At 39.5% G+C, this 26,471-nt stretch overlaps 1 protein-coding gene, 1 long non-coding RNA gene and 1 other non-coding gene across 4 annotated transcripts in view; 2 read left to right on the top strand and 1 right to left on the bottom strand.

The window, feature by feature from the left end:
• Positions 1-12,014, bottom strand: part of Cul3 (cullin 3) — an 82,452-nt gene extending 70,438 nt beyond the window's left edge. Inside the window, exon 1 of one of the 2 annotated variants that reach the window (XM_042678993.1) lies at positions 11,853-12,014. In XM_042678993.1, the coding sequence (XP_042534927.1) occupies positions 11,853-11,918 (66 nt within the window). In that variant the 5' untranslated portion in view covers positions 11,919-12,014. The remainder of the gene's footprint in view (positions 1-11,852) is intronic. The other variant, XM_042678994.1, reaches the window with a different exon arrangement.
• A 749-nt stretch (positions 12,015-12,763) lies between these two features.
• LOC122107324 lies at positions 12,764-13,658 on the top strand. The gene is made up of 3 exons (XR_006147344.1): positions 12,764-12,844; positions 13,425-13,538; positions 13,630-13,658. It is a non-coding gene; the product is annotated as an uncharacterized LOC122107324 (long non-coding RNA).
• A 222-nt stretch (positions 13,659-13,880) lies between these two features.
• Positions 13,881-13,984, top strand: LOC122107587. The gene has a single exon (XR_006147374.1). It is a non-coding gene; the product is annotated as a U6 spliceosomal RNA (small nuclear RNA).
• The last annotated feature ends 12,487 nt before the right edge of the window (positions 13,985-26,471 follow it).

The raw sequence follows: 26,471 nt of genomic DNA, 5'->3' as shown, positions 1-26,471 counted from the left end.
ATAATGCCCAGGCCCTGAGTTCAAGTCCCACAACTGACAAAAAATATACTACTAATAATAATAAGCAGAAAAACAGCTTTGCAGACTTAGGTGGTTAGTGCAACAACGTAGCAAGAACAAGGCTCTGAGTTCAAATCCAAGTATCACTAAGAAATAAAATACTTTAAACTTTTAAGACAACACCAAATTGTGTATATATTCAAATCAACTACAGATATTACCTAAAGGGAGAGAGAAGGAAAAATGTCAAAGAGCATAAACTACCACTGTTAGTTTGTTTTTGAATGAACCTAACTGTAATCAGATGTGATGACAGGACAAGGCTCATCATATTAAATTGGACCAGGAGTGGGGAGTGGATGTGGGAGTATTTCTGAGCTCAGATCTAGTGCTGGCTAGGCAGGTGCTGGTACCAGTGAAATAATTCCAGTCTTTGGCTTGTTATTTTGATCCTGTATTAGGCTCCCTCAGTTAAGAAGATGTCCCATCAATTTTTCTACCTGGAGTTGGCCACAAACTACAATCCTTCCAATATCAGCCTAGCAAGCAGGTAGTATTACAGGCATGAGTCATCAGACTATCATATAAAATCCTTATTTTAAAAATTCCGCTATGGAGTCTGCTTGAAACTTCCCTCGTTTTCTCATTCTCTCACACACACACAGTATGCAAAACCCAGCTAACAGGACCTAACAATCGTCACTGAAATATGCTACTACTATTTGTTTGTTTATGTTGTCGTTCACAGGGCATAAACTCTGGGCCTGGGTGCTGTCCTTCAGCTCTTCAGCTCAAGGCTAGCTAGCGCTCTACCACTTGAGCCACAGCATCATTTCTGGTTTTCTGGTGTTTTACTGGAAATAAGAGACACAGGAACTTTCCTGCCCGGGCTGGCTCTGAACCATGATCCTCAGATCTCAGCCTCCTGAGTAGCTAGGATTATAGGCATGAGCCACCAGCACCCAGCGCTACTCCTATTTTAAAAAAGGATAAATCTAAAGCTGAAACAAAGCTTATCAAAGACCACAAAGCTAGTTAAAGCAATGGAGGAATTCAAGAGACCTAACTCAAGTGTCCTTCCACTCAAGATGTCCATGTCAACTTAAATCATCAAGAAGCTTAATAATAAGAAATTATTTTATAATTAACTAGGTTACTGTGTTCCTATGACTATACTTATTTGAATCTGGTCTGGAGAAAAGAACTATTAATAAAAAATCACACACACACACACACACACACACACACACACACACGTTTTGGTCCATTGTGGGGCTTGAACTCAGGGCCTGGACACCGTCCAAGAGCCTCTTTGTGCTACCTCAAGGCTAGCACTCTAGCGCCACTTCAGGTTTTGGAGTGGTTAATTAGAGGTAAGAGTCTCATAGGGACTTTTCTTGCTGGGCTGGCTTCCAACTACAATCTTCAGATGTCCACCTCCTGAGTAGCTAGGATTACAAGGTGCCACCGGCACCTGGCTCCCCCAAATCATATTCCTCCATAAATTCAAGTCAGGCGCATATTCCTTGTCTAAATCAGTCTGTCTCCACATCCTCATCTGTTAGATACGGATTTTTTCTAAACTCAGTGAAAAATTATTATCATTGTTAAGAGGCAGGGCTAAGAGGAGGAGGCTAAGTCGTGAGAGTAGAGCCCTCCTGAGTAAGACCAGGTGATAGCATAAAAGGGTTAGGGAGGAGACCCCTCTGCCTTCTGCAATGTGAGACACAGCATTCTCCCTCTCCAAAGCATGCCATATCTAAGTGCAACCTGGGAAGACAGACCTCACAGATGACAGAACTTACCACCACCAACTCACTGTGAACTTCCCGGCTTCCCAAAGTATGAGAAAAGTAATTTGTTTTCATAAGTTGCTTCTTTGTCTGTGGCATTCCTTTATCTTTGCACTTTAATGAGAAATAAATTATTAATTTGAAGTACCTATCTTTGTGCTTCCAAATCATCAGCCTTCACTGCTCATACTTTCTAGGCTATTCTCTCCTGGAGACAATATGAAGGACCCTGGTCTCTAATGTAGCTGGCTTGTCAGTGCTTCAGGGCAATTTTTCTGTGTTCATTGTAAGATCCCTTTCCCTATTCCTGCTGAGCCTTTTGCAATTTTAATCATTGTCCTTAAGCTATTTATTGATAATTTTCTTACCTCTCTTGAAGAAACCTCTTAACTACAGTTTCACTGTGAAAAATAATGTTGGTAGATAAAAAGCTCAGCCATCTTTTTTTGTTTTTGTTTTTAAATGTTCTTCAGTCTATATATCACCTTTTCCCCCTGATCTCAGAGAAGGAAGACAATCTTTTTCTTATTATCATCATCATGGTCATTACCATACTAGTCTTTACAGTCCAGAAAATAAGAAAGAATTGACTGTCTCCTTTTAAAAACATAATTTTTAGAAAGGTAATTTTCTTAGAGGAGGTATCCCATCCTCTTTGTATTGGTCTTTATTGGTGCAGTATAACAGTATTCAGTATACAGTAAGCCGTGTTGAGTGAATGCACTAATGTGATATTCTTATTACACAAGTAGGAACTGCACAAAACTTAATTTGACTTCCATCATTTAGGACAGAATGAGGGAGAAAGTAGATGGACTCAACTTTGCTCTTTAATTGCAATTTTGGTATTTACTGCTGAGTGAATGAATAAGCTTCAAAGGGGAATTTTTACCTACATTAAGAAAATACAAGATTTCTTTTCTTTTCTTTTCTTTTTTTTTAGGTCCAGTCGTGGGGCCTGAACTCTGGCCCTGGGCCGGGCGTTGTCCCTCAGCCCTTCAGCTCAAGGCTAGTGCTCTACCACTTGGTCTGGCTTCTTTTCTTTTTGCTTATGTGGTGCTGGGGAATCGAACCCAGGGCCTCATGCATGCAAGGCAAGCGCTCTACCGCTGAGCCACCTTCCCAGCCCCAATACAAGATTTCTTAGAGCTACTTTTCTAGAGGTGGTAGCTTACTGCCTGTAACCCTAGATATTTAGGAAACTGAGATCTGAGGATCTTGGTTTGAAGCCAGGTAGAAAGGACGCAGTGCAAGAGACTCTTATCTCCAATTAACTACAAAAAAGACAGAAGTGGAGGGGCTGGGAAGGTGGCTCAGTGGTAGAGGGCTTGCCTTGAATGCATGAGGCCCTGGGTTTGATTCCTCAGTACCACATAAGCAGAAAAAGCTGGAAGTGGTGCTGTGGCTCAAGTGGTAGAGCACTAGCCTTGAGCTGAAGAGCTGAGGGACAGTGCCCAGGCCCAGAGTTCAGGTCCCACGACTACCCACCCACCTCCCTCCCCCCCCCCCAAAAAAAGACAGAAGTGGAGCTGTGGTTAAGTGCCAGAGCACTAGTTTTGAGCAACAGGCCCTGAGTTTAGGCCCCAGGACCAGCTTCAAAATAGTGCTATGCAAATTATTCTTATCAAAAGCATCGTTTAGCATCCTTAACCACTTCTATTTACTTCAACCTCTCCAAAGTTGTAACTATTTTTTTGCCTTTTTCATCTCCAATAAAGACCTTCCTTTCTAAGATTAGAAAGTACAACATGTAAAATATCTGCCTTGAGTTAGGCTATTTTTTTAAAAGAAATTTTGAATTATCTCAAATTCTCAAAACAGTTTAAGGTTTAGTGTTAGTCCTGTTGTAAATGCCAGTGGAGTTCAGAGATACAGTAAACTGGTATATAGGCTCTTTGCAAAGGACAGAGCTGCAATTGTGTGTGACAGAAAATTCTATATTCTTCCCCTTATACGACACTGCCTGATTACATTGTTAATGGTTTTGTAGATCTTTAACTAATTTACTTCCTTAATAGGAACATGGAGAGTAGTTTAAATTATTGACCACAAGCAGATCCAGGGGCTTTGAAGCTTATACAGTATAGAGCAGTACTCTGAAAAAAGTCTCTCTTAGGGCTGGGAAGGTGGCTCAGTGGTAGAGGGCTTGCCTTGCATGCCTGAGGCCCGGGGTTTGATTCCTCAGCACCACATAAGCAAAAAGAAAAAAGCCGAAAGTGGCACTGTGGCTCAAGTGGTAGAGCGCTAGCCTTGAGCTGAAGAGCTGAGGGACAGCGCCCAGGCCCAGAGTTCAGGTCTAATGACCAACAAAGCAAAAAAAGTCCCTCTTGGAGAGATTTAAGCTTTACTAGGTTCAAAGTAAATGAGCCTCTTGTATGTAAATAGAAGTTACAAAAATTTTAGATTGTGTTTTTTTGACGTTTAGATATATAAATTGCTTAGTGTGTATTGATTCAAATAAAGTGACCAGAATTATAGTTTAGAAGAAAAAATATGAGTTGACTTTTTTGAAAAAAAAACTCTTTCCTATTTTAAATTATAAGGCTCATAATACAGCTTTTGCAAACGAGAAAAAGAAGTTTATATTTTAAAAAATGTAGTTAATTTTTGTCCTTAAGAATATACTAAAATAAAAATTAAACAGTGAAAGAGTTTTTTTTGTTGGTATGACTGGCCTTACTCTGGGGATGTAGAGAAAAAAGGAACAATAGCACCATGGCTTGAGAACATACTCATGTGAGAAAGAAACAAGCAGCAATAGGACAGAATTATAATTAACAGCTTACATGTATTATAACTATGTTTATTATGCGCCAGGCACTATTCTAATACGTTTACATGTATTAACTATCTTTGAACAGTCTTAAGAGGTAGGTACCATCATTTTCTCCTTTTATAAAAGTGACAACAGGCAGAAGGTAAATGGAATGAATGACAAGCTCCAAAGACTACAACAAAGAGGCCAGGGCTCTTCACCACTGTACAGACACTTAACAGACACTAAACACAATAAAAGTATTTAAAGTTGAATAAATCAATTTCTAGTCAAACATGACAATGGACAAAATGGCTGGCTGGACTGGCAATGTCTGATTAAAGCATCAACATTTTCAATATCTGAGGGAACCTGAGAAAAAGTTAGTGAATGGTCTGAAAGAGAATAGTAGCTCTCAAGAGCTTCCACCAAATGAGAGAATGATGGATATGGCAATAAACACCATTGGGGGCCAAAAGGCTGAAGGATTTTAAGGTAAACAGGCACTTCACTTCAAAAAGATCAGCCTGTTCCCCTCAGGGTAAAGTTAAATCAGCTTTCACATGGCAAAAAAGCAGAGAATTCTGAGAACAGACAATGTATAATGAAGTTATTAATCTACAAGGAAAGTAGGGAATTGAAGTAGCGGAAAGGGAGGAGATGAAAAAGTCATGATTGAAGAAGTGAGTTCAGTTACTATACAAAAACACTGAGATCAGATATTAGTCTTCTGATGCTCAATTTGAGGTTAACACCAACACATGACTACTTCAGAGACTAAGGAGAATATCCACCTTAAAAAAAAAAGGCAAAAAAGCCACGATATCATTAATGACAGTACGATAATCAAAACTTCACAGCACTGCAAAGGTAATTCTAACATTTTCGAACATTATTTGCATTGGCAATCGAGTACTACAGGGTTCAGCTTAGAGGGCTAGTAGTTTTTCATTTAATCAATCATTCTCTAACCACCTACACTGTGCTAAGTGCTCTGTGGTTCAACATGGTGCCTGGTATAAGCACTGGGCAAAAAGCCACAACCTACTGTAACTCAGAGTGACAACAAAAGGAGGAGGCTTGGGGAGAAAAAGAGAAGATTACTTTAGATGAACATTTAATGGAAAATTAAGATGTACATAGTAAAGGAGTGCTTATGCCCTCTGAAATATCTTCACACTATGTGAGAATAATCACTGGAAATTATCTCTTGAAGTCTCTCCCTCCCCACAAGAACCAACAGCATTCCTACACAGTGCCTCAAAGTACCAAGCTTGTGTACATGTGCATGTTTATAAAAAATAGTATTAACAGATAAATATATATACATATGTATATATATGAGACTAGTATTATCTTAGAGTGGTTCAAAAGTTGTTCTGCAGGCTTTTCAAAATGTAAAAATTTACAAAAAAGGTGAGGAGCATCATCAAAATAAGTGAAGCATTTCAATGTGATTTGCAAAAAACAATACTCACTTTTAGTATGTAGATATTGCCAGTCAATGTTGAAGTAAGCAATGCACTAGGTATGATTCTAAACTTATTCTCCATTGTTATAGTCCTGTAACAAATATTCTCAATATGCCACTTTAAATGAAAATAAAAACTCCTTCTGGACTATGCATAATTTTATTCTTACAAACAATCAAGGAGGACTGGGAAGGTGGCTCAGTGGTAGAGCGCTTGCCTTGCATGCAGGAGGCCCTGGGTTCGATTCTTCAGCACCACATAAGCAGAAAAAGCTGGAAGTGGCGCTGTGGCTCAAGTGGTAGAGCGCTAACCTTGAGCTGAAGAGCCTGAGGGACAGCGCCCAGGCCCAGAGTTCAGGCCCACAACCGACAAAAACCAAAAAACAATCAAGGAAATGAAAATTAAAACATTAAAGTATTATTTTTTTTCAAGTATGATAGTTAAGATATAATATGTGGCTAAAGTAATAGCTTAAAATGATACAACCTTGGGACATTCATTCACCTTTAAGTCAGTCTGCCTGGATTAGAATCTCTAGTTCTGCCTCTTGCACAGATCAACTTTATGTGAGTTATTTAACTACTAGAGGCTTCATTACATGACATTGCACAGAGATGTGTGAATTAAGTAGCTTTAGCCAAGTAAAGCACAAATATAAGTATTCGGTGAATGTTAGCTTTTCCTTTTCTACCTTTCCGGGCATGGATGTGGTGGCTAATGCTTGTTTTTCTAGTTACTCTGGAGGCTGAGATGAGGATCAAAAGTTGAAGACAAGCAATAGCAAACAGATCACAAAAAAGAAAAATCTTTGACCTGTAGTTCCAGCTAGGAAAGAAGCACAAATAGGACTGACATCCAGGCCTGTCTCCCCCATTAGAGCGGGAGGAGGTAGGGGAAACAGCCCTATTTGGAAAAAGAGCTGAGGATATGGCTCAAGTGGAGCACTTGCCTGGTAAGTAAGCACAAAGTCCCAAATTCAAACTCTCTCCCTCCCTCTCTCTTACACACACACAAAGAAAAAACAAACATGGAAATATATGTACTATAAGAAGCTATTTTTAAAAAAATATAAAAATGCATATGAAAAATTAAAAGCACCATCAAAATGTTTTTATTTCCAAGAAGATTGCAAGTAATTTCTATTTAAATCAGATATTTACCAGTTTTCTGTCCCTTTTATAACTAAAAAAGCTACTAAAATGAATTATTTCCTGACAGACTATAATTGAATAGTTTTCAACATAAACTTTGTGAGAAACTAATTCCAATTCATTATTTTATCTCAGTGATTTGTTTTTACTCATAATTTTACTTTGACTTTACCATAAGCAAAAAATATTTTCAAAGCTGCATTATTTAAACCTATAAACTGTCTAAACTTTCCAATCTTGAAAAAAATAATTACCTCTCTTCTCCAAATAGAAAGCATATTATTTTTTCTAGTGATAATTATATATTCTTCCTGGACAAATTCTGTTACTACTTACCTACATCAAATGAACAAATGACATACAATAGCTTTCTCTACTTTGGTTTGATTAATGAGATTTGTAATGAATGTACTATGTGAAAGCCCACTTTTCACTTGATAGCCTATACTATTAGAAGTTCCTATTATTTTCTAGGCTCCTCTCAACTGGCTAAGACAACTATACAAAATAAACAAAATAAAGCTTCACATTCCCTTTTTTAACTTCTAACAGCCAATATAGTTCTAACAGACATAACTTGGTTGTCACAAAACTATTAACAGAAGAGTCAGTCTAAATGTAAGCAACACGTTCATGAATCTGTTATAGCTTACTCCATAATTTCAAAAGTAACACAGAGAGTGAAAACAAATTTATTGCTAATTCCCAGCTTTCTGATTTTCAAGACTATTTTCCAGCTCTTCTGCATATGTACACTAAGTAGTTAGTTCTAAGCAATTATTACCTCCCTAAGAAAGAGAAACCTACTATGAAGATGAATTGTTCCCTCAAATCTGGCTAATATTAATATAGTTAAAACAATAACAACAAAAACTATGAAGTTGTTCTTATCTGTCCTTATCTCTTTATGCCTTTAAGTACATCACCAATAATTTTAAAACATTTCTTCCACTTTTGTCTGTCACTCCCTGGGTTCCACCCAAAAAATTAACTGTATATCCTATCATTTGCTGTACAGATGGAGCTCATCTAAAATATTAAGTGGAAGAAGTCTTCTCTGTCATGGATTTATCATGTTTCATAAACAACTGGACCCTCAAGAAGGAAGTCGGTCTTAAGCAGCAGACTAGATCACACTGTAGAAAAACAATAGCTTTCACAATGTCCCCTAAACTCTAAAGCAAAGCCAAGAAAAGCAAATATGAGAGGAGAGCATTTTCATTCAAAAATTACCCCTCCAAAGCTGGGCAGGTGGTTCAAACCTAGATATTTGAGAGGCAGCAGAGATCTGGAGACATAAAGAAGACCTTACCTCAAATGTAAAAAGGCACTGGAGGCATGGTTCAAGGGATTGAGTCCCTGCTTTGCAAATGCAAGGCCCTGAGTTCAACCCATGCACCACACACACACACCACACACACACACACACACACCACACACACACACCACACACACACACACACACACACACACACACACACACACACACACACACACACACACACACACACACGCCAAAACCAATTCCAGCCAAGCTTATCGAGTAAACAAAAGCTCAGCAGTTAGGACAAATGGCAACAAGGGAAACGATTTCTTGGAGTAAAATTATCTGTTCCAGGTCTTTTACAACTATAAATCTTTTTTTTTGAGGCTCTATGTTGTTATTTTATGTATTATTAACAAAAAGGTATAATGAAGGTATATCTGTGTCATACAGAAAAAGCTTACAAATAGGAATATAAAGTTCTCCTCTGTTAACAGTCTTTAAGTATAGAAACTCCCTTCTTGTTCTCAATCTTTACAAAAATCATTTCCTCTAGGTTTACTTAAAAATGTCAACTGTGGCTGTATGCTGGTAGTTCACACATGAAATCCTAGCTACTCAGGAGGCTGAGATCTGAGAATTGTGGTTTGAAGCCAGTCTGAGCAGAAGAATCCATGAAACTCTGTATCTTCAATTAGTTACCAAGAACGCTGGAAGTGGAGCTGTGGCTCAAGTGGTAGAGTGCTAGTCTTGAGCAAAAGCACTCAGGGACAGTGCCCAGGCCCTGAGTTCAAGCCCCAGGACAAGCACCCCACACACACTTAAAAAAAAAAAAACACACACACAAAAAAAACTGCCATGTTATAATTTCTACTCTTTTGAACAGCAGTGATAGCATACTTAACATATGCATTCAAAAAACTAAAAAACAACCTGATTTAATGATGGAAGAACTCTATACGTGGAGTAGCTTCACACAGCTATGAAAAATGTAAGTTTACCTACTTGTACTTTGTCAAACAATTCCAAAGCTTAGTATCATTTCTTTCACATAATTTTGTAAAAGAAAATTTGCAATAAAGCATTGAGCTACCTATCCAAATGGTACAGGTAAGATTCAAGAGTTGTCATTATGTACATATGTATAAGCATACATCTTTTCTCATTTACAACTTCTGATTAGCAATCCAAACAGGCAATAGTTACACACAAAGATTGCTAATGTGAATAAAGCAATTTTTAAAATCTGTAAATCTACACATTTACCAAAGGTTAAATCAGTTAAGTACCTTATCATTAACGCATGTATCTATTCTAAATGATGACAACTCAAACAACTGCTAAGAAATGTAATGGTTATTTTCATCACCTGTAAGTGATGTCAATACTTACAAGGTAATAGTGAAAAAAATCTTAAGTTTTTAAAAAATAGTAAGTATTCACTACTAAATACCAAACACTAAAGACTTCATTAAGAATCTTACAAAAACATTTGGAGCAACAGTGGAGAAAAGATCCAAGCTAGTTTATACTCTAATGCTAACTAAAAAAAAAAAAAAAATCATTTCTAGTACTGTGTTAACCTATCAAACAATGCTATACTCCGGATTAGAATGAAATATTTTGCTTCTTATCCCCAAGAGCATCAGCTTCAGAAAAGAGATCTTAGCCTTTCAAGGTATCATGGTAAATCCCAAATACCCAGGAACAAAATGCTACTCAGTATCCCTTGAAGCAATGAATGATGGCAGAGGAAAATAGGCAAGAACTAAGTTGGCAAGTCCACAGAGAATGAAAAGTTGGTTAAAATCTGGTGTTGAACTACTCACATCAATTTTTTTTTAAATAATTCTGAAAAAAAAAAGGTAGGATCTGACCATCAACAGGGTGGTTGATTTAGTAAGGAGTTGAACAATACTCACAAAACAAATGCTAGTGAATTTCAGTACTGCTATTGCCAACATTTCTCACACTGGTGTAGTTTCTCACACTTATTCAGAAAAAATAATTCAAACACTCAAACCCCCTTTCTTCTGGAGTATACCCTACCTATTTACATAAAGCCAGAAGTTTCCACACACTGACATAAATATTTTCCTTGCAATTTTAGAATTCTGCATCAGGCATTTCTTCTCTTTAACATTTTAAGAATTTAGCGAAGTCTTCCTTCTTCCTCAAGTTCTCTAGGACCAAGTTACTTAATTAAAACAATCCATCATATGAAGGTCAGTCACCCCCCCCACCCTACACACACACACACACACACACACACACACACACACACACACACACTCAAAACTGTACTTCAGAAAAAGCATGCCTAGAAAATGATTACAAATGCCCTCTCTCTCTCCCACAAGATACAATGAATCTGACAAGGTAAAGACCTTCCTCCTAAGTTTTACTTTTAAAACTCTCCAGCTCAAGTGTCAGTTGGTCTATCTTGACTTACTATACCTGTTACTGGGGCGACATGAGCCAGTAGGTCCAGTTTTGTCCAAGGAATACATTTTAATTGTTTGCCGTGAGCTAGCTGAATAAGGCATGACATCCAGAGTTAGGCCCTCATCGACTGAACCCCACTCAACGAAATGTCCACCCCCCCCCCCCCGCCCCACAAAAAGAAAAAAGAAAGTTTCGGAACAGGATACTTTAGCTGTGGCTAAAGCTGACAGTAAAAAGCAAGGTTGCGTGGCTGGCTACTCCGCCTTCCTGAGGGGCTTCCATGGCTGAGACACGGGAAGGGTCCAACACCCCCCCCCGCACCCCCCACCCCCGGCCCTGCATGGCAACTCCTTGAACAAGAGTTTGTAAAGTGCTTAAATGAAAGAGGCCACAAAGACGCGTGGGGGGGGGGGGGATCAGCACCGAGTATTTCGTGGAACCACTGTCACGGCGTCGGGGATGGGCTGACGGCTTAACCCCGCGTACGGAGGGGGGGAGGTGGAGGGGGGCAGTCCGCTCCATCACCCTCAGACCTAAGATGGGTCGTTCTTGAAGCCGCAGTGCAAACACACGCGAAAAGTTACGCACATGCCCCACGCCAGGACTTCGGTAGTCTCCATCCATCCCTGCAGGGCCCGGGGCGCGGAGGCCGAACGGGAAGGAGTGCAGGGAACCGGGCCTACACCCCATCGACGCGGGAAGGTGCCGGGACCGGGCGGTGGCCCAGTCCGTCGCCGACGCCCCAAGGCTCGGTACCGGGCCCGGGCGCTGGGCACGGGGAACGGCCCGGGAGGGAGGCCGCGGCGGGCCCGCGCAGCCCCGTTGCCGGGAAGGCTCGCGCCCCGCGGCCGGCGGCGTGGGGGAGGGGAGGCCGGCCTGCGGCCTGTTGGGGGGGAGTTCAGCCCGGGCCTCGCGTGCGGCTCCCGGCCGGGTCCCCGGCCCCAGGGTCCCGGGCGCCGAGCAGGGACTCACCGGAAAGGCCCGGATCCGCATCTTGGTGTCCTTCCGGCTGCCCGTGCCTTTGCTCAGATTCGACATGGTGCTCGTCCCCTCCCCGGCGGCGGCTGCGGGTCGCACTCCGAGGCGCCGGTGTCACATTGAAGGCGGACGGGCAGGCGAGGGGCGACGCCGGGGGCGGCGGCGGCGCGGCCCCCGGGCTGGGCCGGGGAGCAGGCCGGCCCCTGGGCGGCCGCGGCGGCGGGGCGGCGGCGGCGGCGGCCCGGGCTCCGGCGGCTCGGGCTCGGCTGGGGGCTGCGCTGGCGCGGCGGCTCCGCGGGGGCCCCCTCACGCCCGGCTCGGCTCCCTTTATCGCGCTCCTCCGCGATGGCGGCGGCGGCGGCGACGGACAAACATCTCACTGCGCAGGCCGAACGTCCTCCTCCTCCTCCTTCTCCTCCTCCGCCTCAGCGAGACGAGATCCGGCCCGGAGGGTGGAGGGGGGAGGAGGGAGGGAGGAGAGCCGGAGTGGAGATGGGGGAGGGGGTGGGAGGACGGGAGGGAAGGCGGGCGGCCCCAGCGGGGGGGGGCGCGGGGGGGGGGGGGGGGGGGGGGACGCGCAGATCTCGCGAGAAAAGGACGAGCGCGCCGCTCCGGGCGGGGCGGGGCGAAGCCCGGGAGCGGGAGGGCTCGACGCGAGTGGAGGAAGAGGAGAAGAAGAAGACGGGCGAGTCGAGAAGAGGGCGGAGCCAGGCGGACGGGGAGGCGGGGAGAGGGCGGGGCTGAGAGCGGCAGCCGCGGGAGAAGCCAGCTGGCCTTTTGGAAAGAGGGGCTTCGGAGACCCGGTTCTGGGCAGAGGCGGCTGCTGATTGGTGGAGTCCCAAGGGGGCGGAGGCAAAGAAACCTGGTCACGTGGGCAGCGGGCGGGGGAAGTTCCGGTAGCCAAAGCCAGGTTGTAATAGGCTGCTGCTGGCCGGACCGGGTTGGCGCCCGGAGAGGATTGTCTGGGAACGAGCGTGGGGTGCTAGGTGGGTAGCTGTGTTTTTCTAGGGCATGCGGACGAGGGATGGGTACTTGAGCCGAAGCCAGACACTTAAAGGGAGAGTGTGTGTGAGGGAGTTACCTGCAGCACCGGAAATTAGTGACAAGGTATTCATTACTGCACACCTCTGCTCGCGGGACTGCGGGGCGGCGGGTTTACCCGCAAAGCTGCCTGAAACTGCGCGAGCTCCGCCACTTCTCCCACTCAGGACCCAGGGATCACCAGTTACAACAAGATATACAAACCTGCGTTTTGTGTTCATGGAAGCATTGTCATTTGACCACTCTTTAGGGTAGCCCAGCATTTGCTGAATGATGTCAAGTGGAATCACAAACCTGGCCTTTCATCCGCCAAACAACTCATGCTTTTTTTTTAAAAAAACCATTATCAAGAACACTGTAGATCTTTAAAGCCAACATTGAGTTGTTAGATATTTGGAAGAATTTTGTTGCTGTGGGGGGGAAGGTTGTCACGTTTTCGTGAGGAAAAAAAAAATAGCTTGACTTAGTTTTTGCTTTTTCTTTATCATGAATCATACTTCCTGGTTTGCCTGCTTGTTCAACTAGTGTTGTACTTAACGTTTCTAACTCCTGAAGTGGAAATGTGTGAGTTCCTGCTTGAAGTTGTTGATCTTCCCATTTTGAATAAGCTACTGTTGGGATGACTGTCCACATTTGAAGGTAAGGGTTTTAACACTTTTCAAAATACAAACTTGAGAAGCCAGCCCAGGCAAAAAAGTCTCCAACTAACTACCCAAAAATATTTTTTAAGCTGGAAATGGAGCCGTGGTTCAAGTGGAAGAGCACTACTAGCTTTGAACAAAAGAAGCTCGGGGACATTGCCCAGGCCTTGAGTTCAATCCTCAGGACTGGCACTAAAACAAAAACAAAACTTTGAACAAATAAACTGAAATACGTCTTTTTTTTCCTCAAAGATTAGATTTCCCCTGGATTAATTCTTGATAACTAAATTTGTGAGTGTTGTGCTTGGTTGGTATGGCCCATTGAAAACATATTGTAATGGTGCTCCATTCAGCAGTACATATACTAAAATTAGAACAGCATAAATATTGGCATGGCCCCTGCACAAGGGTGACATGTGAACTTATGAAGCATTCATATTTTTAAAGAGAATACACTCTCACACTGGCTTTTTTAAAAAAATCTAATCAAAACAAAAGCTTAGGGAGAATGTTACTTAAAGCACTATCTGTGGAGACACTAAGCTAAAAATAGGCCACTGAGAATGAGTCAATAAGGTAAAATGGGAGAGGCTCTGACTTCAATTTAAGGTAATATGAATCTTGAATAGGAATTTATACTCTGTATACTAGTTCAGTCTCCATGTCTATAACCATTAGGATATAATGACAGTGGGTTGTTTTTGGTTTTGGTTTTTTTCTATCAGTTACCCTGTACCCTGACCCAATATGGGTCAGTTTTGTTATAAGAATATATGTTCTCAGGCACAGCTCAAATGGTTGACTCAGCTGTACCACTTTACCAGCTGTGTTGTGTTTTTTTCTTGGGAGGGGGGGTGGCAAAGACTTGACCATGCCTAGAGCTTCTCATGGGTAAAATGGAGACAATAAAAATATCGCCTCCCATAACTGTGAAATTCAAATAAGTAAATACATTTTAAAAGCTCTAAGAGCAATACCAGCACAGAGCAGCCACACACGACCTGTTGGCTAGCATTCTGGGCATTAAGGCCAAGGTTGTGCTATCTTCCTTTCTTCAACAAGTAAGTTTCTAAAAGAAACAAATACATCAACTTCATAAAGCAGATCATATCTAAAAGCCAGTCTCCAACTTGGATTTCAAAAACCAATGAAATTTTTTTCAATAAGCTGTAAGTCAATAAGGGTTGACTATTTTGGCCAGAAAGTGAAATGAACAGGACAAGCATCAGACACTATCACGACTATTTTATGAAAGAAAAAAAATATATATATATATATCCTGAAAAATGGAGGAACATTATTTTTTAGTAAGAAATTTTTTTTACATTAATGAATTTAGCCTTATGATAACATTTTCTTTTCACCAAGAACCTAAGAAAACACCAGTGGCAAGTTTTTACAAATGTGCTGTTTCTATTTCACAATATTACCACCCTTTCTTTTGTGAGCCCACATTTTCATATGCTTAGTGATACTTACACAAAATGTTGCTACATTGAAAAGAATCCCTATCAACTGTTACTTTCCTTAGGCTTTTAGCCACCAAGAAATAGGAAAATTCTTCAATAAGAATTTGTCATTAAGAAATCTACTGTGTGTTTATTTACTCATTCATTTATTCAACAAAGATTTATTGAATGGCTAGAATATAGATGAGAGACATTTACTCGCTAGGTTGAATAAAATAATTGAGACCTGCCATCACAATATATAGTCCCTTTTCACATCTTAAAATTTGGAACCCACAGTCCAAGATGGATTTAGCAACAATTTCCTCTACACTTCAGTACAGAAATCAGAGGAAGGCAGTATCCTCAAATGTGTGTGTGTGCCTATATATGCAACACTGTTCTGTGCCAAGTGGTATTCCATAGTAGAATGCAAATAGAAAGTGAACTTTCATAATGGTTGCTTTTCTGCTAACTGCCACCTGACCCAGCAGAGGAAGTCACACTGGAATAGGAATTCACTAGATCCCACATGTCTGACAGTTGGTATTTCTACTCCTGCTGACAGTGTCCTAATGTGGGAAAACAGAGGCCCCTTTCCATTTATCCTTTCTAGCAGGCACAGGCTGACAGGCAGTTCAGTGAACTCACCTTTTTTCTACATCCCAATGTGAAAAATGGCATCATGAAGTGGTGAATGAAAGGGAATATGGCCTCTTCTTTGCCATGAGTTCTTAAGTATTCAAGATACCAAGTCATTGAAATCACTGTTACAGACCTTTGGATTTGATTGTAAAGATACTGGTTATTAAACCAGCTCCCAGACTACCAGTTTAATTAAAGATTTGTTCAACGGTTTTGAATAGACCAAGACTGTGTTAAGGGAAGATTAATTTTTTTCAGACTAGAAGATGAAGATGTAGAGATATTAGTGGCTTTTTAAATAGAAGGGCTGGATGTTCTGTTTTCTTGCTTGTCCTCACTAGGTAACTGGTAAGTTATAGCCACAAGCTGTGGCTTTGTACACATGTAGGGTAGTAGCATGTGAATGTGCATACTGAGATGATGGATAGGCTATTGGGATGGGGGAATAGAGTAGAACATTGACAATCCAACCACAGGCATTAAATAAATATATGGGAACCCTGGGCTTTTTCTCTGTACTTTTTCTGCCTTGTTATTATTTTCCTTATATCATTGAGACAAGGAGCATATGAGACATATCAGTATATGAAACAAGTTACATCTTGGACCAGAGAAGAATCTTCAGTGTCTGATTATATCACAAAAGCCCCTCTGTTTTTCATCACACTGTCATGGGAAATAAAATCATTTCACTGACAGCTGTAGAAACTTCCTAGTTGACTGGACGTGTTCTGTTTATTTCATGTTTACCCAGCAAATTAATACTTTGAAAATAAAACTATGTTCCTAACCTAATAACAGAATATAAATTCACAACAATTACAGGCATTTCATAAATGTAGTTATATTTTGAGGAAATGAATTTCTTTTCATTGATAGTGTGATAGCAGTAACTGTATCAAGCAGCCCCATGTGTTAGTAATATATATCATTTCATTTACAAGTAAAATTTATAAAAAAAATTTGGAAGTCTTTAGCTCTCTCTTTGTGAAGTAATTTAACTGAGTTTGAGACGAAATACCAAAAATATCCAAACAAGTAAATAGTACAAGTTTTTAGGTAAATTTAGTAAATGCCTAAATTGTAATAATACCCATCAACAAATGTAATAAAATAGCATTGACTTTACACTTGTTCAATAAACTATTTTTTCATAAATGTACCTGGTAGAATAAAAATCTTAGTAAGGTAAAGCAGTCCTCATGAAATATAATTACCTTTAAAAGGACAAAAGGCATACAAAAAGGGTCTAGCAATTAAACTAAAATTTAGTTAAGTTTAAAGTCATGCCAGGTGCTGGTGACTCATGCCTATAATCCTGACTACTCAGAAGGCTGAGATTTGAGGTTCAAAGCTAGCCCAGGCAAGCGTGTCTGTCAGGCTCTTATTTCCACTTAATCACACAAAAAAAGCTGGAAGTGGAACTGTGGTTCAAGTGGTAAAGCACTAGACTTGACCAAAAATGCTTAGGGGCGGCGCCCAGGCCCTGAGTTCAAGACCCAGGACTTGACACACAAAAACGTCTTGCTGTCTGGATCCTCTAATTGTATGGATGACAAAACATCCACCTTTAAACATTAAACACACAAATCAGTGTACCCTGACTCTCACTTCATAGTATCATCATTGTTCTTATAGTGTGCTATTTCTCTCCAAAACAAAACTTGTAAATTTTGAGTTTACATAGGAAACATAATTCAAAACATTATTTCTGCTCTTACTTCTGCTCTTACATTGCTTCTCAGCTATGCTGATGAAATTTTTGTGTTGTAAAACAAGGCAGTAAACCTAGACCTTACCTCAATATAACAATAGAAAAGTAACAAATTTCACACTCATTTTAACTATATGGCAAATTAATTCCTTAAGAAATTACTGAAAAGGGGGCTGGGAAGGTGGCTCAGTGGTAGAGTGCTTGACTTGCATGCATGAGGCCCCAGGTTCAATTCCTCAGCACCACATAAGCAGAAAAAGCCGGAAGTGGGGCTGACACTCAAGTGGTAGAGCGTTAGCCTTGAGCTGAAGAGCTGAGGGACAGCGCCCAGGCCCAGAGTTCAGGCCCCACAACCAGACCTCAAAAAAAAAAAAAAAAAAAAAATTACTGAAAAGAATGATGCTAATTTATCTGAAATATTTTCATCCTGTGAAGAAGGCAATTCTTCTGTAATTGTGTTCAGATTTTAGATGTCATAGAATGATCCCTGTGGTTCCACTTTTATCAACTTTCTTCTAGTTGTTTTGGATAAGTTCGTACTACTACCATGTAATATTACATTAGCCAGTGCTATGCAGTAATGAGTCACCATGGTCAGGGATAGAGGATTAAAAACTAATTAAATATAATCAATTATAATAAATATAAATGTTCGTTGTAGTAGACTATCAAACTCTATATCAATAGCTAAACATTTTTGAACTGATAGAATATTGGCAATTATTGCATTGTAATAGCAAAGCATTATAGTAGATGAGCAATTATAGATAACTGCTAACTATTAAAGCTGTCCATTAAAAATACAATGTATCTGAATCAGCTACATTGCCTTTCACTGCAGGTAACAGAAAACCAAACTACAACTGACATAAGCAATAATCAGGTCTATTGTTTCATGTAACAAGAAGTCCAGAGTTAGGATAGGATCCAGAAATTGTACATCTAGGCTCTGGTCCAACTTTGTAGCAGTTTTCTTGATCTCCTCCTTAAGCTAATGACAGTTGGCTACAGTCATTATAGTTAATCCTTACAGACTCAATATTGTCCAGACCAGAGGAACAGGGTCCACTTTATGATCTAGGAAATTGATCCTAGAGGAGCTCCTAGGAAGCACTGTCATGGCTCATTGGCCAACACTACATGCCCAATTTATCTCATTCAGTGGCAAGTACTTATAGGTATGGCTAATAGCAGTCATTGGGGAACAATCTCTTGATATGAAGCATATTTATCTATGTTAAAAGAGATTCTAATGGAAACAACTGAGTTGAAGGAGTATAAGGGGGGGGGGGGCGAATAGCTAGCTAATGAAAGGAAGTTTAGTTCCCAAACTTTACTGAAAGATAACTCTCACCACAGATGATAAGACCAAAACAAGAGAAAAAAAGTACATCACATCCAGTAACAGAGGAGAAGAGCTAGGTCAGGAAATGATGCCATGGGCATGCATGTTTATACAGACACTTTGGTTGCTTATTTCAAAAATAAAGTTAAGGTTTCTCTTTTAGTGCTACTTTGAGAATTTTATTCCCTGTTATCTTCATGTACCCCATAGATTAGAGTAGCAATAGGAAAATGAGAATGAAATTGCTACCTATATACTCTCATTTGACCTGTGGCAATAAGACCTCTTTGGGCTACAAAATTATCTTCTCTAACAACAAAATAAAAATTATGAAGAACCTAACTATCCTTAGGTTTAATGAGGCTAGATAGTAAGCTATGGGATGTAACATGAGTTCTACATGTGTTCTTTCTTAATACTATGGTCAACTACTTTTTCTGCTTCTGCCCTATGATAAAACAGTGGGCTCTTTCTGTTTATAAAGGTAAATGCTTGTGGAAAGAGTATTACATTAAGCTACCAATGTGCTAGCCTTAATGATTACACATAAAAAAGTAAGTGTAAACTGGGCACCAGTGGCTCACACCTGTAATCCTAGCTACTAAGGAGGCTGAGATCTGAGATCAAAGCCAGCCTAGGCAGGAAAGTCCATGAGACTCTTATTTCCAATAAACCACCAGAAACCAGAAGTTGGCACTGTGGCTCAATTGGTAGAGTGCTAGCCTTGAGCTAAAAAGCTGAGGGACAGTGCCCAGGCCCAGAGTTCAAGCCCCACAATTGATAAAAACAAAAAAGTAAGTGTGCTTACAATCAGACAACTGTCCCTTTTCTGGCGCATTAAGAAAGCTCATTGTGCTCTGAAACTTGAAATGTTAGTCCCTTACTGCAGCAGAGGAAGAAGAATGTACTCAATAATATTGAATATTTTCTTGATATTCTATTAGTTCCTTTTGCAGCGTGATGACAAAGTACTTCACACGAATAACTGAAAAGGAAGAAATATTTATGTAAGCTCATAGTCTCAGAGGCTTTGGTTCATGATCACTGATGGCTGACGCTGAGCAGAACATCTTGGTGGAGGGAGAATGTGGAGAGTCTGTATACCTCCTGGTGGACAGGAAGCTGAGGGAGGAATCAGGTATAAAAAAGGCATGCTACCAGTGTCCTACCTCCTCCCGCTAGTCACCACCTCCTAAAGTTTCAGGAGTATCACCACCAGTGAGGGATCAAATGCCCAACACATGAGCCTATGAAGAACATTCACATTCCAACTAATTTGTGTCTTTAGGTCTTTCTGAGCAAATCATAGTAATTCAGATAGAAATAGAGAGGCTAAAGATAGCATGAAAACAGACTGCTGGCACAACCATTTTACCCACAAAATTAAGCCCACATAACGAGTTTTTTTTTTAAAAAGGAAATAAAAGACATAAAAACACCCAAGCTTAAAAAATTATCTACTCCAGATATCTATAAGGATAGATATGTCTGCCTATGAAACACATGGAAAAAAGATATAAGTTGCAAGAGACTAATAATAATAAGTTGCAACTTGCTTGGCCCTTTAAGTCCATCTCTTTCTCTAGCTTGGCTCCTGAAAGGGAGTTTGGGATTCTGTTCTTCAGTCCACTTCCTGTTTGTTGATGAGAGGTTGGCTTGTCACAAAGGAAATTCATCAAGAAATCTCACAAGGCTAACATGTGACATATTGTTTCATTTTTTTTTTTTTTTTTACCCTTTGAGCAGGTATGTGAGAGCGTTGTATCAGATTGGCCAGCTCAAAAATATAAGCGAATAGAGCAAAAATGTTTATCCATCATTGTGAAACCAATCAAACTCATGATTATATCTTTATTCTTTGTTCAAAAAATTGTACATGTCTCCAAATATATGAAGAGCTGGTGTAATCAGGGGACTGACTTTGGAAATAGAAGCTGGCATTTCAAGTCAGACCTCTTTTTAATGAGTGCTTCATGATTCTCTTCTTCTCCTTTTTTTTTTTGGAAGGAGACATCTACCAACTTATAAAAAGTAAGAACATGTAACATGCAGTGTCTGGACTTTTTATTAACATAAACTTTTGTAAAGGGAAAGTGTACAATGGAATGAACACCTACTACATGCATGTTTTACTTTTGCTTTGTTCATTTCTTCCACTAAGAGTTCCACACAACTATTACTAGCAATGTGAGGAAAAACACTGGGTTTAACTTTAAGCTCTGTACTAATTAGCTGAATGACCCTGGGTAAGCTTGTATAAGAAAGGATAATAGCAGTGCCTGCCTTAGGATGTAGTTGTAAGAATAAAATGAACTAAGACATATGCTCTCAGTTTGGCACCTTGGAAATAATAAGCACTTAGAAAATGTCTGCTCCTGATTCATTGTTATCTTCTTTTCTGCAGGTAAGAAAGTCATCTCAGAAAGATTAATTAGCTTGTCATAGCCAAGAGAGGTGAAGTATCTTACTTAAGGTCTCCAATAAGTAAATCATAAGAGAGATTCAAACCATTTTACCAATTGCAGTCTTGCCCAACTCTGGAGTTTGTATGTTTTACAACTATGTCAATTTTTTTTCTGTTGAACCATTTATTTGGGATACTTGAATTCAATTGCACAAGATAATAGAATAAAACTTCTAAAAGCTTGGGATCAGGAAAAAAAAAAAAAAAAGTTTTTCTTTGATGAGCCTGGCTGTTGATGGTTTAGGCTTGTAAACCTAGATACTCAGAAGGTTGAGATCTTAGGATCATAGTTCAAAGCCAGCCCAGGCAGAAAAATCTATGAGACTCTTATCTCCAGTTAACTACTAAAAAGCAGGAAGTTAAGCTGTGTCTCAAGTGGTAGAGCACCAGTCTTGAGTGAAAAAGCTAGAAAACAGTGCTTAAGACCTGAGTTAAAGTCCTAGTGTTGGCACACACAGACACACACAAACAGACACACACACACACATAATCGTTATCACTTTGAGTATTCTGAGCCTACAAGTAACTAAGTGAATGAACAACAAATAGAAAGCATATGCCTAAGAACCAACAAACTACCTTGTTGCAATTTTGAGTCATGGTCTAAATACACAGTAACACCCATAGCTTCACAAAATGAAGCAGTTTACCCCAGATGTGTAACTAAGGTAGAGCTCTGGCAGGAAGTACACGTGACCTACACCAAACTCCTTCTTTTTGTGCCAGTACAGGTTCTTGAACTCTAGATCTGGGCTCTGTTCCTTATCTTTTTTTGTTCAACTTGAGCTGCAGCTCCATTCCTAGCTTTTTGCTTGTTAATTGGAGAAGAGTCTTATAGAATTTCTTGCCCAGGTTCACTTCAAGTGGTAGTCCTCAGATCTCAGTCTCCTAAATTACTACTAGGATTACAGTTATGAATCACCACCACCCCTCCCCATACCAATCTCTTTACCCTCTGCTATAAAATTTACAATGTGTCCAAAATGACTTTAGAACTATACATAGAAAACTTTTAAGTAACCAGAACTTAAGAATCAGGCTCACTCTTCCATGCTGTAGTAAGATAAATGACATGAAACTGGGAATGCAACAACCAGACCAAACCAAACCAACAAGCCAATAAAGCAAACACTCTTGTAAGCTTCATTTAGGGTAGGAAGGGGGTTGTACAGTCAGTCAATTTTCATGCCACCTGAAACTTTGCTATTTCTAACTATATTACTATGATCTTTACATATAAAGTTGCCTCTGTGTACTTTAAAATACAAACTAACAAGGAAATATTTAGTTTTGTTGAATATCTTTACTTTCGATATGGAACAAAAGTTTGGAATTAAGTTTGATTGGTTTGTCAGTCATGCAGCTTGAATTCGGGTCCTGGTTCCTGTCTGTGGGCTTTTGTGCTTAAGGCAAGTGATCTACCACTTTGAGGCACAGCTCCACTTCTGGTTTTCTGGTGGCTAATTGGAAATAAGAGTCTTATGAACTTTGCTTCTCAGGCTGGCTTCGAACTGCGATCCTCAGATCTCAGACTCCTGAGTAGCTGGGGTTGCAGGCTTGACCCACTAGCACTCAGCAATTTCAGGTTTTGGAACAAAATAGATTTCCTCAGTTCACCAGAAAATTTAGAGATAGCCTAGTATCCATCTGTGCTTAATTGGTTTTTTTTTTTTCACTATAATGGAACTCTTATTTTTATCACACTCTATTACTGTACAGATATTGATTTGCTATAGGCACATTGATGTAGTTGAGCCCATATATGAGATTATCATTCAATACTAGAATTTTAAAGGCATCACAATGCATTATGCTATAATTCTATTTTAATATAAAATACGTAAATCACTCCAAAAATTTAAAAATAAACTTAAAATTTTATGTTAAATTTTATCTAAAAAGGGATAAAGAAATGCACAAGTAATGAAATCTATTGCATAATATACAGGCTGACATTTAAAGTATACTGATGTTTTCAACTAAATCTGAATATCATTAGTAAAGGGAGAATTTTTAGTACATTTATATATACATACATACGTATATGATAATAGCAGTATAGTAAAACATCCATTTAAGAATCAATACAGGCATATATAACACAATTCTTTCAAATTTAAAGTATGTTTAGAGGTGTAATTTTTGACAATAGACTACATGGATTATATAGCTGAGAGTCAAATTTTAAATTAAAAGGTCAGAAAATGAGCTGTGCGTCTTGGCACTTGCCTGTAATTCTAGCACTTAGGAGTTTGAGATAGTAAGATCACAGGTTCAAGGCTAGTCTGGGCTATATTAGCAAAAATCTTGTCCCAACTAACAAAAAACCCTCACAAAAACAAAATAACCAAACAAAAACAAAAAGCTCACATTATGTGCAATTGATGCATGAAAAAAATGTAGAATTAATAGCAATGTAGGTTGCAGATTATTGTCTGTAATGTGCAGAAATGGAAAATTTCACTTAAATGTTATTGAACTTTTGTTATCTAACAAAAGTCACTTAAGGTACATATTATTTTCCAAGTGAAGAAATAGGTCTAGTTTGTGGGAGGTGCAAGTAATATCAAGAGGCACAGCTGAGACGAGACCATATCCTTCTGAATCTACAGCCAATATTTTTAAATACTGCAATCGGGGAAGGAGATTTGAATCAGAAGCTTTAGAGATTTTCCCATTTAATTTGCCCATTCCTTAATACAAAGGACACAAAAGTCAAATAACATAACATCTCAGAGTTTCTACTCTTTGATTAAAGCATTTTCCACTGATCATGCTGTTTAATTGCAATTGTTTGTTACCAAAAGGACTCATATTAAGATTCCTTTAAGTCTCTATTAAGAAAATTTCAGCCTGTGCTAAGGAGCCCTAGAGTTTCTCCTATTCCTTCCTGTAATGTTTTCAGGGTGTCTGCTTTTATTTCGAGGTCTGATCCATTTTGAGTTGATTCTGGTGCAGGGTGATATATATGGATCTAGCTTTAGTTTTCTACAGGTGTTTAAACAATTTTGCCAGCACCATTTACTGAAAAGGCTGTTTTTCTTCCATTCTATTTTTTTAGCTCCCTTGTCAAAGATCAGGTGGCTATAGGTCTGTGAATTTATTTCTGGGTCTTCAGTCCTATTCCATTGGTCCTCAGGTCTGTTCTTGTGTCAGTACCAAGCTGTTTTGATTACTATGGCTTTGTAGTAGAGTTTGAGATTTGGAATTGATATTTCTCCAGTGCTGTTATTTCTTCTAAGAATTGTTTTTGCTATTTGGGGTCTTTTACTGTTCTATATGAATTTTTGGATTGCTTCTTCTATTTCATTGAAGAATGAGGTTGGATATTGATAGGTATCACATTGAATTTGTATTTAGCCTTTGGCAGCATTGCCATTTTCACGATGTTAATCCTCCCAATCCAGGAGCATGGGAGGATTTTCCACTCCCTTAGTTCTGCTTTAATTTCCTTTTTCAGGTTTTTAAAGTTTTTATCATAACTTTGGAAAGCAGTATAGAGGTTCATCAAAAGACTCCACATAGAGCTCCCCTATGACCTAGCAATCCCACTTTTGTGCCTTTACTCAAACGACCACAAGCAAGGTCATACCAAAGCTACCAGCACAACCATGTTTATCACAGCATTATTCACTATAGCTAAGATATGGAACCATCCAGATGCCCCTCAGTAGATGAATGGATCAAGAAAATGTTACACACACACACACACACACACACACACACACACACACACACACACACACACACACACACACACACTGGAATTCTATGCCTCCATCAGAAAGAATGACATCACCTCATTTGTTAGGAAATAGAAAGACTTGGAAAAAATTATATTACATGAAGTAAGCCAGGCCCAAAGAAACATAGGTCCCATGGTTTCCTTTTTTTTTTTTTTATTAACTAGTACATGTCTAGGAGAAGTAAAAAAGGTCTCAAAAGCTATGTACATATGACCTTATAAGATGATGTTAAGTGAAATGAACCCTAAGACAGGGACACAAGTGACTTTCTCATTTTTGTTATTGTTTTTAAGGTACTTATAATTAGCTATGTGTTTCTTTTGTTTCTTTTTTTTGTGAAAATACTGTAACAGAGGGGTTGCAATTACATGGGCAAGATAATGAGTACAGTTCTTATCAAGCATTGTAGCCTCCTCCTTTGTTTCCCCTTCCCATCCCATCCTCCTCCCACCCCCCCACCCAATCCTCCTCCCCCCACCACCAAAGTTGTAAAGTTCATTTTCAACATAACGACTTATACATTTCATTGTTGCAATGGGTCCACCTGTATCCCTGTTTAAACGATTTGTTTTTTCCCTTCCCCTCCACAAATTATAACAACATCAAATACAGTGAAAGCAGGGGTTATACCGTGGGGGAGGGACATGCAAAGCAACAAAGAAATCATCTTATAAATGTGTTAGAAACAATCGCATGAAAGAAAAAAGCATTTGAATACATATCTTAGGGTTCACTTCCCTAACATCAACTTATATGACCTTTTCTTTTGTTTCTTTTGTATGTTCTTCCCCCATGATATAACCCCTGTTTTCACTGTATCTGATTCAGGTGTCCTGCATCTTGCATATACATTTTTATAATTTTGGAAGGGGAAGGGATAAAACAACGTACTGAAATAGGGATACAGGTTGACCCATTGTAACAATGAGATGTGCAAGATGCTATATTGAAAACAAACTTTAAGATTTCCATGGGGGAGGAGGGAGGAGTTGGGGAAGTGGAGCAGGAAGGTATGGAGGTATGGTAGGGGAAAAACAAAGGAAGAGGTGAGCATGCTTGATAAGAAATGTATTCATTACCCTACTCATGTAACTGTAACCCCTCTGTACAGTATTTTTACAATAAAAATATATATGGAAGAAAATTTTTTTTAAGATTCCTTTAAGTAACAAATACATTTAAACTATTTTAATTTGATATATATCTTTTATTCAAGTATCAAGTACTCCACAAACAGAAGCACATATTCTATAAACAATGTATTAAAATGTGTAACATTAGTTTAAGTTTTCAAATGCACTGAAATCATGCAGGCTTCTTGGCCAGAAAAAAAAATGCATGAAATTCTGAAATAAATGTATCTTGCAACTATCTGAGTAAATATATTATGTCTAATATTTCTCAAGACTTTTTTGCAGATTTTCTTTGTTTCTTATTTCTAGAAGTTTAAAAAACTAGTTTAAAAAGAAAACATAAAGGGAAACATTCAAAAGCAAAAGGACACATTTCTGAGACATTTTCCCGTTAACTATGAAGTACTAACCTGATAGCCAATAGTAGGTTTATTAT

Source organism: Dipodomys spectabilis, unplaced genomic scaffold (assembly GCF_019054845.1).
Source record: "Dipodomys spectabilis isolate Male_0828 unplaced genomic scaffold, ASM1905484v1 ptg000051l, whole genome shotgun sequence".
Lineage (NCBI taxonomy): Eukaryota > Metazoa > Chordata > Mammalia > Rodentia > Heteromyidae > Dipodomys > Dipodomys spectabilis.
The sequence above is the reverse complement of the archived record's forward strand: the minus strand, read 5'-3'. Positions and strand labels throughout refer to the sequence as shown.